The sequence below is a fragment of the Spermophilus citellus genome (assembly GCF_964194105.1).
Source record: "Spermophilus citellus genome assembly, chromosome: 15".
Taxonomy (NCBI): domain Eukaryota; kingdom Metazoa; phylum Chordata; class Mammalia; order Rodentia; family Sciuridae; genus Spermophilus; species Spermophilus citellus.
Window position 1 is genome coordinate 47,545,523 of NC_138195.1, and position 14,591 is coordinate 47,560,113.

At 34.7% G+C, this 14,591-nt stretch overlaps 1 protein-coding gene across 2 annotated transcripts in view; it reads left to right on the plus strand.

The window, feature by feature from the left end:
• VCL (vinculin) overlaps positions 1-14,591 on the plus strand; it is a 114,247-nt gene that overhangs the window by 74,132 nt on the left and 25,524 nt on the right. For both annotated transcript variants that reach the window (XM_081268674.1, XM_081268675.1), the window contains exons 7-10: positions 5,412-5,502; positions 6,321-6,468; positions 10,470-10,623; positions 11,569-11,744. In XM_081268674.1, the coding sequence (XP_081124800.1) occupies positions 5,412-5,502; positions 6,321-6,468; positions 10,470-10,623; positions 11,569-11,744 (569 nt within the window). The remainder of the gene's footprint in view (positions 1-5,411; positions 5,503-6,320; positions 6,469-10,469; positions 10,624-11,568; positions 11,745-14,591) is intronic.

The window sequence follows — 14,591 nt, forward strand, 5'->3', positions numbered from 1 at the left end:
TTTTGTTATACATTTAACTGGTTCAAAAAAATAAAAATACTGTAAAAAGAGATACAAGACAACTCTTCCTCCCAACCCTGTCCCCATCCACTCTTACCTCTGCTCACTCCCTAAAAAATAATTTTTATTAGTTACAAGAATATTTAGCAAAAAAAATTACCTTAAAACTGACATTGGTAACTAGGATTTGGGCTGTTTTTCTGTTTATTAGGGTTATGCATCTTTCATTGATCAACTGTAAGCAGTGAATTAATCAGACCTTGTGTCTGTTATCACTGAGTTCCCATTCTGTTCAATGCATACAGTGTCTTTCGCCTCCTCTTGGCCCTACTAATATATAATTAACTTTGTCTTACCATACTTGTTTCATGCTTCCCCATTGGTGCAGTATTCTTCTGGAAAGTGATGGTTCCTCTAGAAAAATGGGGGAAGAAAGTAAGTGGAATGAATTCTTGATAAAAAGTGTGTCTTGCCAATTAAGTTCAGGTTTTGAAGAGGCAATGCAATGGCTATTTGACATTTTATACCTATATTCAAATTGCAGATTTACAAATTTAAAAGGATCTTTGACTTTAAACACTATTTCTTTTAAAAATAAAAAGTGTCCCTTTCTTAAATCAACAATCATAGTGATCATTGAAAGTCAAGTTAATATTTTTTCTTAGGAATACATTATGAGCCAAAAGAATTTAAGTTAAACATAATTCTAATACTACTCTTTATAAATTTAATACTCAATATTATTTTTTTGTATTAATAGTACTTGTATTTTGTTGCATGTTGGAAATTAAGAAAAAATGAGACAAAAATTTGAAAAGCATTTCACTGCTAAGATAACTTGAGTCATTAAATATGGTTATTCAAAATGAGTTGTGGGGAGTTTCCTCCCACTGTGGTCCTAAACTGGTGATGAGTAAAAGTAGTGACTGACTCAGAGGTCCTGCATATACTTTACCAAAGAAGGAAATATTGGTTAGAACATGCCATCCTGTAATACTATCCCTTACTGCAAACCATTGAGATTTAAGGATTTTATTTTATTTTTCCTTTTCTTTAAACAGATACAACTTTTTAAAAATGCCTTTATTTTATTTATTTTTATGTGGTACTGAGGATTGAACCCAGTGCCTCACACATGCTAGGCAAATGCTGTACCACTGAGCTACAGCCCCTGCCCCTATTTGATTATTTTTAAAAAGAGGTTGTATATGAACTTTTAAAGAGTGTTTTAGTGTTTTGTTTTAGCAGCTAATAGAATGAAAGATTTTTCTGTTCAGGATAAATAGTTAATTCAGGTATTTATGATGTGTTATTCTTTCCCCTCCCCCAATAAGGAGAAAATCCCCCAAAATGTCAAAGGAGTTTATGTTTCCTTTCTGATCTGTTATCTTCAGCTAGCTGATTCATCTGGTTGTGTGCTCATAGGTGGCCTAGATTTTTAGAGCTGGGAAGGTATTCGTAGAGATGAGAAATGAGAAACCGAGGTCCAGAGAAGATAACTTGTCTGAAGTCTCAGGACTAGATAAGTTATGATAGTGAAAATGTTATCAGAAATGGAATGCGGTGGGAAGGGAGGTGTTAGTGGAAGAAGGGAAAAGCAGCTTGGGGAGTGATATAGAGAGGTCCTTATTCCCAATATTTAAAATTTCCAATTTTAAATTCCTGGGATTGTAGGACATCACTTTCCTAATGATAGCTCTTCTTGATCCTGTATAGAGGATCTCAGTATTATTCACAGGTATTTTTGAGGCCTAAACATATATTGAATTTTAGGAGTGTTTCAGTTCCTGGAAAATCATGTAAATCAGTATTCTCTTAGGATGACCTTACGTCTTTTGGTTTGTGGGGAACAGTGCCAAGGCTGCATTTTTTCATTTAAAACTTGATCTGATAAGATTTTTATAATAAAAGGGGTTATACAGGAGGGCAGAATACTACCTGCCAGCTGTCCCAAAGCTACATGACTAGATCTGGTCTTTTTTTACTCTCACTCTTTGAAAAAACAACAAACAAATAAAAAACAGATAGAAGATTGGTGGAGACTTTTTTCCTAAATTTGAATTTTTATAGAGAAGAATTCTCAAAAGATTGTTGTATTTTTTTCCTTCTATTTCATACTCAGATTGTACTCTGGGTACTTAGACTTATGTGACAGAGTTTAACAAAGTGCTCGGGGCACATATTATGGTTGACCACAAGATTATAATTATTTTTATCTTTTATAAATATATCTGCAAATTGAGTTCTAATGCTTAGTGTTTGGTGAATTTGTTTATATTATATCCTAAAGTTAGTATACTTATATTTCTTATGACAGAATTTTATCAGTTTCATCTGTCCTGCAAAAGAAGTATGAGATTCTTAGGAGACCAAAATATTTGTTCCCATAAACACTCTTGTTTTTAATAGATGCGACATTGCACTGCATTTTGTTTAAATTATTGTTTATAACCTTCCAGAAAGAATTTAATGTGGCCTTTTCAATGATAAGTTTTAAACCTCCAAAATGGTCTAAAATTCATTATTAAAAACTGGTAACTGTCAGGTGCAGAGGCTACTGAGGAGATTGAGGCAAGAAGATTGTAAATTCAAGGGCAATTTATCAAGACTCTCATCAACTGAGACCCTGTCTCAAAAGTAAAAAATAAAAAAAGGCTTGGGATGTTTAATCCCCAACACAGAAGGAAAACAAAAACAAGAGCAAAGAAAAACCTGCTAACTAGTTGAAATTCCCAGTTGTAAAATGTGGCTTAATTTCAAAATTTCCCTTGTTTTTATTTAGGGAAAAAGAGTATCTCTTAATTTTAACTTCTTGGTGGTGTCAGATCTACTATTCAGGAGTAAATTACTCAATTCCTGAGAATCATATTCTTTTTTTTTTTTTTTTTTGTTAGTATATAGAAGCCTTTTGAGCTTTATTGGGGAGAAAAAAGAAATGATTTTTGAGGATGCTGAATAGAGCAAAGCTTATTTTTCCATTGTGTTTCAAATCATTTTGGAGCATTGGAGGATAAAAGCAGCTATTTATGTTAGTGAGGATTATGAATTTGATGTCTACATTTTATTTTCTGGTCAGTATCAACCAAAGCCAAAGTTGAAAAAAGAGATTTGCGACTGTTGTAGAAGCTTAATGACATCATTGGCAACTCTCTTTGGTAAAAGAAAAAAATTCTCAAGTTTTATCTGAAATAAAAGAATAAAATCTGGAGTGAACAAGCCAGAGATGGCTGGGTATGGTGGGATACATCTGTAATCCCTGCTGCTTGGGAGGATAAGGCAAGAGGATGGTGGGTTCAAGGCTGGCCCGGGCAACTTAGTGACACCTTGTTGCAAAATAAAACAAGGATTGAGGCTGTAGCTTAGTGGTAGAGTGCTTGCCTAGCATGCTTAAGGCTCTGGCTTGATTCCCGGGACTATAGCAAAACAAGACAAAGCCCAACAAACCCGAGTGATTCCCTGTTTCTTAATTTGTAAAATCAAATTATATTTAAATTTGAGATTCATTGAAATAATTGAGGGGGAAAGTGGCAAAAACAACATCTAACATGGAGGGCTTTCCCTCCCTTTTGAATTTAGGTTTTGAAATGTAATACTTGGTATCTATTGGTTTTCTCACTGAAAATGAAAATGTGTTAAGGAAGTGCTATTAACAGGTTTTAAATTAAATATTTTTACATTGACACAATTTCTCCTCTCCAGAGTGTTCACATACTTTCTAAGTAAGAGCTTGTGTACGTGTGTGTTTGTGTTTTAATCTGTACCTAAATAATTTGTGTATTATACCTAATAACTTGTGTTAAACCCTGAAGGCTATCTGTCTCCCTGAGGTTAGGAGTTACCTGAGATTTTCTTTTAAGAAGATATTGTTTTGGGTCTTGCTAATTTGGAATTAAGTGTTGCATTACTTTTGGAGGCAAGGTTTGCTGTACAAATTAATATAAAACAAGGTGAAAGAGAAGAACAGATATTTAAACCACTTAAAATCAAAGCACTCAGAAATACAACTTGTCTATTTGTACTAGTTACAAATGGATTTTCAAATCTCACAATGCTACATTTTATGGATAGCTACCAAATCCCATGTAACTTGATAATAAAAATATTTTACGTCCTTTTTTTAGTAATTTAGTTAACCTCTTTTTTGGTGCTGTGGCTGAGAAATAAGGTTAGAACAGAACAGTCTATCTGTTTAGATGGGGAAGGAGGGAATCCTAACGTTGGGAGCCCCATCATTTGAATAGGGACTTTGAAAAACCTGGGGTCAGGCTGCTAACTTTAAGCCTGATTATGAATGCAGCCAGTGCTTTTTATTTGTGCTAGGGCTGGTCTCCTTTACATTGAAAGTGGGAATGCTCCTCGTGCCCCCTTGTGGAAAATTGGTGGTATAACACCACTAAGAACCTCAGTTCTTTAGGATTGGAAATAGAGGAAAGTTAGGATAATAGGACATTGGCTAGAATTTTAGAGGTTAACTCTGTGCTTTGATGGATTGACTCCATAGGAGTCAATTCCTTGGAGCAAGAATGAGATAGACTTTCTTTTGAGATGTTAAATAGATCCTGAAGAGGTGGCCAGCCTATCAATTCTGAGAATGTGTACATGGGTATTTGTTGTGCTGTTCTCTGCATTTTTCTCTGTTCAAACAAATTTTATGAATACTCAAATTTTTAGAGGAATTAATATGTTGTCTCCCAGCTGTATCCTGGGAGATTTTATGCTTATCATCATGAATCCTGTTTGTAAACAATCAAGACCCATTTATTATATGTTGCCTCTCTTTCCAGATTAGGGATTATAAAGAAACTAAGGATGAGATGTAGTAAGGAAGAGCTGCAAAAAATTTTTTTCTTGTATAACTTTAAATGTTTTTTTTTTTTTTTTAGAATTAAAACAAAACTGCTACATTAACTTTTAAAATATCTTTTTCCAACCAGTAATTCCAAGTTTTTCAGATTAATTAAAGTGAAACATCATCCAGTTTGGGCGTATATTTCAAAACAAGATGTAAAAGAATTGTGATTTGTGGCACCACATACTAATGAGGCTTCCCTGAAGCGGGGAGGGCTCTGGCAAGGCTGCAGTAGATGAATGTTGACTAGTAGAAAGGCTGATAATGAGGCATGTGACAACAGAGCTTTTTTCTGTTGAAGACATTAAACATCTTTTGGCTTGAGCAATTTTACCAGTTTTCACAGTTTTAGCAATAGACACAAGGAAACAGAATAGAATTAACTGAAGATTTGCATGCAAGATGCTGCATTTTGATAGCAATAAGAATTGTGTTGTGATGAGATTATTAAGACCATTGTAGGACTACCTTAGCTTTTGTATGTTAGTGCTGTAACTACTCCTTTGTTTTATGGTACCTCAGTGATTGCAAAGAAAATAATTGTGGGATTTCTCTTCAAAAGGACACTGAAGCCATGAAGAGAGCATTGGCCTCCATAGACTCCAAACTGAACCAGGCCAAAGGTTGGCTCCGTGACCCCAGTGCCTCCCCAGGTAACCCTTTAGTTTTGCTTTTCTGATACATAGAATAAAAATATAAAATTGAAGCAAATAAAAGAATAGAATAAATCCTTCAGAATTTTGCAATCCTGAGATTACTACTATAACATTTGGAACATAGCTCATCTTCTGATAGTTTTAACTAGTGGAAGCGTTATTGGACCTTAAAAGAATGAAGGGCATAGCCATATCACCTCTTACTGTGGAGGAATAAACAAAGCAAAACTGGGCATTCTTTGCAAAATTATTTTTTCACCCATTCCCCAAATTGGAAAGGTAATTATTTTGAATAAAAGCTCTTCTCTGCTAATTCCCTTTGGGTAAACTTCCATTTATGTCAACAGAGTACTTAATTAAGTAGATTAAATAGTAATGTCAATAAAAATTGGAAAGTGAAGTTGACTATATAAAGATAAGATCCAAGTATGTTATTGAGTTTGGCTTTGTGTACTCTCTAATTTAATATTTATTCAGTTTTAGATTAACATTTGAATGAGCGAAAAGCTTAATGGAGTTTGGAGGTGCTAAGTACTATTAAATTAGAACGGCCTATTTTCATCATCCACATTATTACCACAAGCTGCTTAGTATCTCCAAATGGATATGGTTCCAAGTATCTATTTTAGCAGTATCTGTGGTTGAAACCTCAGCTGTAAGGGCATCGCTTGGCTATTAGCTATCAGATGGATTGTCTTCTGTTCACTTGTCATTTAAAATTATCTATTCCTTCAGGAATGAAATGATGTGTAAAGTATCCTCTCTAAATGTTTAATGGGTCTACAATGCAGGTTTTAACTATCTTTTTATTTTAGGGGATGCTGGTGAACAGGCCATCAGGCAGATCTTAGATGAAGCTGGAAAAGTTGGTGAACTTTGTGCAGGCAAGGAACGCAGGGAGATCCTGGGAACCTGCAAAATGCTAGGGCAGATGACTGATCAAGTGGCTGACCTCCGAGCTAGGTAAACTTTTTCTGCTCTTAACAGACTTGTAGTAAGTAATTCACACAGAAAGCAAGTCTGTGCCAGTTTTACTGAGTTATCTTTGGCTAGTAGATAAAACAGGTATTTCATTATATTAGTTTTTCTGAAATTGAGGTGAACTTTCCTTTTTCTAAACTTTTAATATATGCAAGTGTATACCTAATAAAGTTGTAACTTATTCTATAATTGAAATAGAAATAGAAATTGGATTTTTAGTTTGTAGCCATAGATTTTTGAAAAATAAGGGGCATTGTTGAAGTCTGGCTTGTTTAGGTATATATTAAGAAAGATGGGTAGAAAGAAATATAAAGAGTGAAAACATTGAAATTATTTCACATCATTTTAGAAATCAAATAGATCATCCTTTAAGCTGGTAATTTCTGGGCTCTTTTTTTCTTTTTGGCAGAGTGGGTTCTAGGAATTGAACCCAGGAGTGCTTTACCACTGAGCTACATCCCCAGCCCTATTTGTTTATTTATTTATTTTTAAAAATTTAAAAATTTTTAGTTATAAATGGACACAATAACTATTTTATTTACTTACTTTTATGTAGTGCTGAGGATCAAACCCAGTGCCTCACACATGCTAGGCAAGCACTCTACTACTAATCCACAACCCTAGTCCCCCATTTTATTTTTCATTTTGAGACAGGATCTTGCTGAACTGCTTAGGGCCTTGCTAAGTTGAGGCAATCCTCCTGCCAGAGCCTCCCAAATCCCTAGGATTACTGGTGTGCGTGTGTCACCATGCCCAGCTATTTCTGGGTTCTTTATGAGTTTGTATTTCCGCACTAGTTTTTGGTTTTTAATTCTTTTAACTACCTTTTACCCTCAGTAAGTCTTGACTTTTGGAACTTTCCCCCTCATAACTCAAATAAATGTATAATTTATTGTTAAGACAAATCAGTATGATATAGATTTATTTGGAATTCTTCCACGTAATTACTAAAGTTCAAAAAGTTCCTCATTTTTATGGAATTTTATGCTATGGGCTTTTAGAAAGTAGAAGTGTTCCAAGACACTAGTGTACATGAAAATTAATTTTGCTTTGAGAATGTTGTGAAACCTCTTAATATCATTCACATACAAAGGGGCTCCATTATACTTGATTTCAAAGTAGTCACCCTGAAGAATACACATCTAAAAAGGAGTGATTCTTTTTTAAAAATATTTATTTATTTTTTTAGTTGGACACAACAATATCTTTATTATTTTTATGTAGTGCTGAGGATTAAACCCAGGGCCTCGCACGTGCTAGGCGAGCGCTCTATCACTGAGCCACAACCCCAGTCCCTTAAAGGAGTAGTTCTTAATCTTTTTTGGACCAAAATCACTTTTTATAATCTGATGAAAGCATTTATCCCTACCTAAAAAGATGCCAATGAACATTCCCATTCAATGTTTCCTATGGTTTCCAGGGATTCGTGGATTGACCATCGTCCTGGAAGCTTGGGGCCTTCAGATTGTGTCCCTATCTTGACAAGGAGAAGAAACAGCTTAAATAAATGTGATCTCATTGAGTTCAGGGAGCCTTTCTCCTGCTGAGAAGCAGTCTCCCTTGTCATGAGGATGGCACTAACTTTGCTGAAGGGACAAAAAGAAGTTTTGTTCCCATTCAGAGAAATGCCAATGCAATTTGACAAGATTCTTGGCTCTTTTAATTTCTCATTTCTGGCTCTTTTGTTTACAGCCTTTTCACAGTGTGGTAGACAGTTTTCACTTGGAATTCTCAAATACACAATTGTATGTGTTTAGAGAGATGAATATGAGCAAGAGAATGAGGTAATTGTATGGGATCAACTATTAGTCTTTAAAGCAAAAAGGCTAGAACAGTGATGAGTGGCTTTGGGCCTGTTTCACAGTGGAGCCTACAATATCCTTTCATGAGGAAAGATTGGAAAGCTATCTTCCTGTTGTTCTTTCTTAAACATAACTACTCAACTATTTATCATTTTAATGACTGAAACACAGTGACCTTTTTTTTTCCTCCATTGATATTCTTCTGGTCATGAAGAGTTTCTAGATTGTAAGAATATAATTTTATCCTCATGGGACTTAATGAGTTTTTTTTTTTAAACCAGGAGCAAGAGTGCTTTTCCATGAGCTATATTCTCAGCCCTTTTTAATTTTTTAATTTGAAATAGGACCTTGCTAAGTTGCTGAGGGTCTAGCTAAGTTGCTGAGGCTGGCCTCAAATGTCTTCCTTAATTAACTTTTTTTTTTTTTTTTTTGGCACTGGAATCCAGGGGCATTTTAACCATGGAGCCACATCCCCAGACTTTTTCATTTTTATTTTGTGACAGAGTCTTGCTACGTTGCTTAGAACCTTGCTAAATTGCTGAGGCTATCCTTGAATTTGGAATCCTTCTGTCTCAGCCTCCCAAGTCAGTGAAATTATAAGTGTGAGCCACCACACTTGGCAAACTTTTAATTTTTAATGTAGCCTATACTTATTTTTACTTTTTTTGCAGTTGTATTCACATGCCAAAGATTCCTCATCATGAATTACTAAATTTGAAGGGGGAAATAGCAAATTAAATCATAAATATTATGTTTCCTAAGTCTTCATTCTTCTGGAAGGTAAAGGAAGTCTTCAAGTACACGAAAATGGAGAGAGAGAGAGTGTGTGTATACCTTTTATATACCTGGCAATGAATTTATGGAGTTTATTACTTCAAGTATTGGTATAGATGAAAAACAGATGTATTTTTTTTTAAAGAGGGTAGATAATTCAATGATAGGTGCATATTATTATTAAGGGAAGCAAAGATGTTTTAGAGTTCATTCTAAAGTTAGAAGCTCAGATTAGGATGAACCATGCCATGATAAAGTTGCCATTCCTATGACTGAGCTAACCAAACTGGGTTAATTAAAAAAAAATTTGAACTTGTAAAAAGATGGCAAATCTTCCTTTATGACTGGGAAAGTCTGTTAAGGAAAATAAGTTTCAGGGCTGGGGATGTAGCTCAGTGGTAGAGTGCTTAGATTGTGGTACTAGGGATTGAACCCGCAAAAAAAAAAAAAAAAAAAAAAAAAGAAGAAAGAAAGAAAGAAAGACATGTACAAAGGAGAACAAGTTTCTGCAAACACATTATTTTTTGTAGTAATACCATTCCATTTCTGAGAGAGGAAAATAGTGAAAATGGTTCTTTAGGAACTTTATAGGAAAATGATATACTTCTTGTCACCATGTACTTCCCTGCTCAGTTCTAACTAGTTTTGTCTACAAATGGATTAAGGTAATTAAGATCATCATTAGGTCATTAGGTTTGTCACACAAATGATAATTTAGTCATAATAGTATATTGTGATATTTATATTGCTTTGTTGTCAAAGTGTTTTCAAGTATATTATCTTGATGCTTGATACTCTGTTAAGTAAGCAGGGCAAGTACTGTATTATTGCTTTCTTTCATTTTACATTAGTTTTATTTTATAAGAAAAAAACTGAAGCCAAAGGAGGTTAAACATCATAAAGTCCCTGAGGCACCAAAAATTAGGATTCAAACAGATTAAATTTGTCATTGTGATGCGTTTTCAATTACTCTGTATGTATTGCCTTCTCAGTGTATTCTCGCCCATAAATAAGACAATTCAATGGCTACTTATTTCTAAAGCACACATTACTATGGTAACAAAGTCCTCCATAGCAATGAGATCCCCAGTACATTTTCCCACTGAAGTTTAGATTTGGTTATATAATCACTACCTAGAGGCGAATAATGATTATCAAAATTTGCTGGCCTGACTTCAAAGTGGTTATGCAGTTCCATAAAGCTCATGTGTATTTTTAAAAGCAAAAGAGAAAGATGGTTTGGGTATCTTGCTTTGTTTAGCTCTGTTTTCTTGTGTTATCCTAGATTAATGGGGAAAATGAAAAAAGACAAGCATGCTAACAAAAATGGCATGTACTGTGGTGTTAAGGAATATTTTGTTATTAAGTATTTGAGAAGGTGCAATGACAGTATCTTTGTCTGAATAGAGGTCAAGGAGCTTCACCAGTGGCCATGCAGAAAGCCCAGCAGGTATCTCAAGGTCTAGATGTGCTCACAGCAAAGGTGGAGAATGCAGCTCGAAAGTTGGAAGCCATGACAAACTCAAAGCAGAGCATAGCAAAGAAGATTGATGCTGCTCAGGTAAATGTAATGATTTTCAGGAGGGGTGGGAAGTAAAAGAGAAAGAGAAGCATTCCACAAATATCCCCAAGCTCTTCCTTTCCCCTTCTTCCTTTTCTTTCTCTCTACGCCTCTCATCATTTAGTGTGAGTAGATAATGGGTGTTCCTAAGTGATGACTGACTGACTTGTTCCCAGCAGTTACCAATGTTAACACATCCCCTACCATCACAGTTTACACTAATATTTATCTATAGTTTGAAATGAAGGTCTTCATTTTGAATATTTTGACTAGTTAAAAGTGAGCACTCTGACTTCCAAGAGAATCCTAATTCCTGTTATAGATTATAGTACATTGAAACTGTTCCTTTTCTCAGAATTCTCAACTGTATTTCATCATAGAAGTGTAAAGAGTCAAAGTTTTCTGATTCTACTCATTTTTAAGTTATCAATGCACCTTTATTTATTTATTTGTTTGTTTGTTTGTTTATTTATTTATTTATATGTTGTGCTGAGAATTGAACCCAGTACTTTACACATGCTAGATCTACTCTTACATAAAATCATTTTCAAGTATGTCATAAACAAATGTTTGATAAACTTAAATGTTTCTGATTAAGGATGAGATAAAGGTTTATGAAGATATTTTATGCTAATAGATAGGAACAAAGTTGTTTTTAAAAAGATGAAGGAGGGGTTGGGGATATAGCTCAGAGGTAAAGCACATACTTAGCATGCACAAGGCCTTGGGTTTGAGTTCCAGCTCCCAAAGGAAAAAAAAAGATGAGAGATTGATTCGATCTTACAATGAAGCCAAACACCTCTATAAAACAATAATAATTATCACTCTAGAAAACAATTACTGGTGTGCTATGGGATTTAGATTTTTTTTTTTCTGATGGCTTTGTTAAGGTTAATTAAATGTGGTTCATGAGTAGACTGCAGTATTCTCTCTTTCTGTCTGTAGAATTGGCTTGCAGATCCAAATGGTGGACCTGAAGGAGAAGAACAGATCCGAGGGGCTTTGGCTGAAGCTCGGAAAATAGCAGAATTGTGTGATGATCCTAAAGAGAGAGATGACATTCTTCGTTCCCTTGGAGAAATATCTGCTCTGACTTCTAAATTAGCAGATTTACGAAGGCAGTATGTATTCAATCCTTTTAATTGTCCTTTAATATCTTTCTTTCTTTCCTATTTCTTTTCCCCTATTGAACATGTAAGTTGAATCCCCATAGGTTAAATGCATGTATGATACTCCTCCACTGTAGTATTGGCCAGATCAGATATTACCTTTATTGTATCTGTGACATGAGGCTTATTAATTTATTACCGATCATAGTTTTTAAAGTGCTAAGAACTCCTTAAAAAATATTTATTAATGTGGTGCTGAGAATTGAACCCAGTTCAATTTGCTAGGCAAGTGCTCTACCACTGAGCCACAACCCCAGCCCAAGAACTCCTTTTTAAAGTTAAGTTTTTCTAATTTCTAAGCTAGGATATTCCTGCTACATCATGTTTATGACATGTCTGTTTCTCAGATATATGAGGAAAATAATTTTTGTAGCTAGCTATGAATAAAACCCCCATGTGTTTATGTGTGTATGTGGAGAAGGGGAGAATCATAAGAAAGTACTTTCTTCCTTTCTTCACAGTGTTATTTCTTAGGTAGCAATTATTAAAGATCTTTTTCTGGGTGATTGTTCCTTTAACACCAGTCTTATCATAGATTCCTTTCTTAAAGGCTTTCGTGTACTTACTTTGATTATATGGAAAAGAGGCATTCCTTTGTTCTGATAAATATGTTCCTGTTTGCAACACATGCTAATGAAGGGTATAATGCCATAGAATAATTCTATTCTACCTAAGTCCTCCATCCCTAGTCTCTGAGGATATTTTGCTTTTCATTTAACCTGCATGTTTCATTTTCTGTCCTTCCATGAGACAATGCCTAATTTTTTTCCCTAGTGAGAGATACTTTAGAGTTCTTTGAAGTTTTATGTTGACTGAAAGGATATTGTTGGCTAAGAAAACAAACTCCTGCCTAGTGCTACAAAATAAGTTTGTAGACATACTTTAGGCAGGAGGTTGTGTTGACAGAGACCAACTTGAATAACAGCTCAAATTTGATTATATATCAAGGTCAGTCATTTGAACACCATTGTCTTATGCCCCAAATCTTGATTGTGTGTCAGGAAAAATGGTAATTTACCAATTTTAAAATATAATGTTCACAAAGGTCTTTTGTTCAATGTTAATTCATTAAAATAATGTGTTACTTTGTTTTTTTTTTTTTTTTTTTTTTTTTGTACTGGAGATTGAACCCCGGGGTGTTCTCTATCTTTAGTCCTTTTTATATTATTTAAATTTTTTTTGTAGTTGTAGATGGACACAATGCTTTTATTTTATTTGTTTATTTTTATATGGTACTGAGGATTGAACCCAGTGCCTCACGCATGCCAAGCAAGTTCTCTGCCACTGAGCTATAGCCCCAGCCCAGTCCTTTTTAGTTTTAAGTTGATATTGAGTCTTGCTAAATTAGAAGTCTCACTAAGGCTGGCCTCAATCTTGCTATCTTCCTGCCTCAGCCCCACCTCCCAATCTGAGTCACTGGAATTATAGGTGCATATCACTGTGCCCACTATTTATAATTTATTAGATTTTAAAATACTCAAATGGAGAAACTGTATTTTGGGAGCTAATACAAGTCTATATACATAGTAGGCACTCATTAAAGTTTCAGTGATGAAGAGATAATTAATGGTAGAGTGGTAACAGTAGATCTTCATGTGTGGTCACTTGTGCCATTATTACACTTATTATAACATACATATACATAACCTCCAAGCATAGGAGTAGCCATGATCAGAACATGGCAAATAACTTCTTTGTCTAGTTTTGTCATGGGGAAGGCTATAAAATCTTAAAATTATAAAGGAACTCTTAAAAAGTATCTTTTAAGCAGATGGGTTAATATTTTTACAGGTGAGATTAGTCTTAAGGTTACTTTTCTATGCCTGAGTAGTCTGATATGTAAAAAATGTTGGGTTTTTGTTGCTGGGAATTGAATTCAAGGCCTCACACATGCTAGGCAGATAGTACTTTTAATAGTGAGCACTCTATTATTGAGCTATATATCCAGCCCTTGATATATAAAATTAATCAAATTCTTTATATTTTCTTGGTAAGGATCTGAAATCTTTGGAATAGGTTTTAATAGGTAGTTATTGCTCATTGTGACATAATTTTGTGGTTGTCTTTTAATTTTTGTGTTGATACTCTGTTGAGGTTCCTTGGTTGCAAGGAACTAGCTCAAGTAAAAAAGTGGATGATTATTGAAAATATATAAAGGTATCTAATAGAATCTAACAGCTTGAACTGTGGCTATACCTTATTAGATTTTTTTAGATAACTAAAAGCGCCTCCCTCTACCTCTTAGCATCCTGGAAGCTCTATCGTGTCTTCTAAGTCTGCTGAACTCTGGGTGCTGTCTTTATTTATTTGGAGGTTCTTTTTCTGGCTTTGACCTACCATGGCCCAGACTTAAAATAAATTTTTAGCTCCAGATCCTACCACAGGTTGGCCATGTGATGTTTTTGCAGCATGGACCAAGGATTATCTGAGGTTGTTTAAAAATGTGGACTCCATCACTAGACATACTTAATCAGAATCTCTTTTGATGGTGGTCATTATCTGTATTTAAAGTTAGATCCCAGATGACTCTTTTTTTGGGGGTGCTGGGGATTGAACCCAGGGCCTTAGTGCATACAAGGTAAGCACTCTACCAATGAGCTAATATCCCCAGCCCTCCAGATGACTTTTATTTATACTATACTTTGAGAACCAATTGAGTCAATGGTTTACTGACAATGGTTAGTTGTCTTTGAGTTAAATAACCACTCAGTTCAATCACTGGGTATTATTAGTAATGACATAAGGTAATATAGATAATACTTTTAATAGTGAGCACTCTAAAGTCAGAGAGCCATGTTT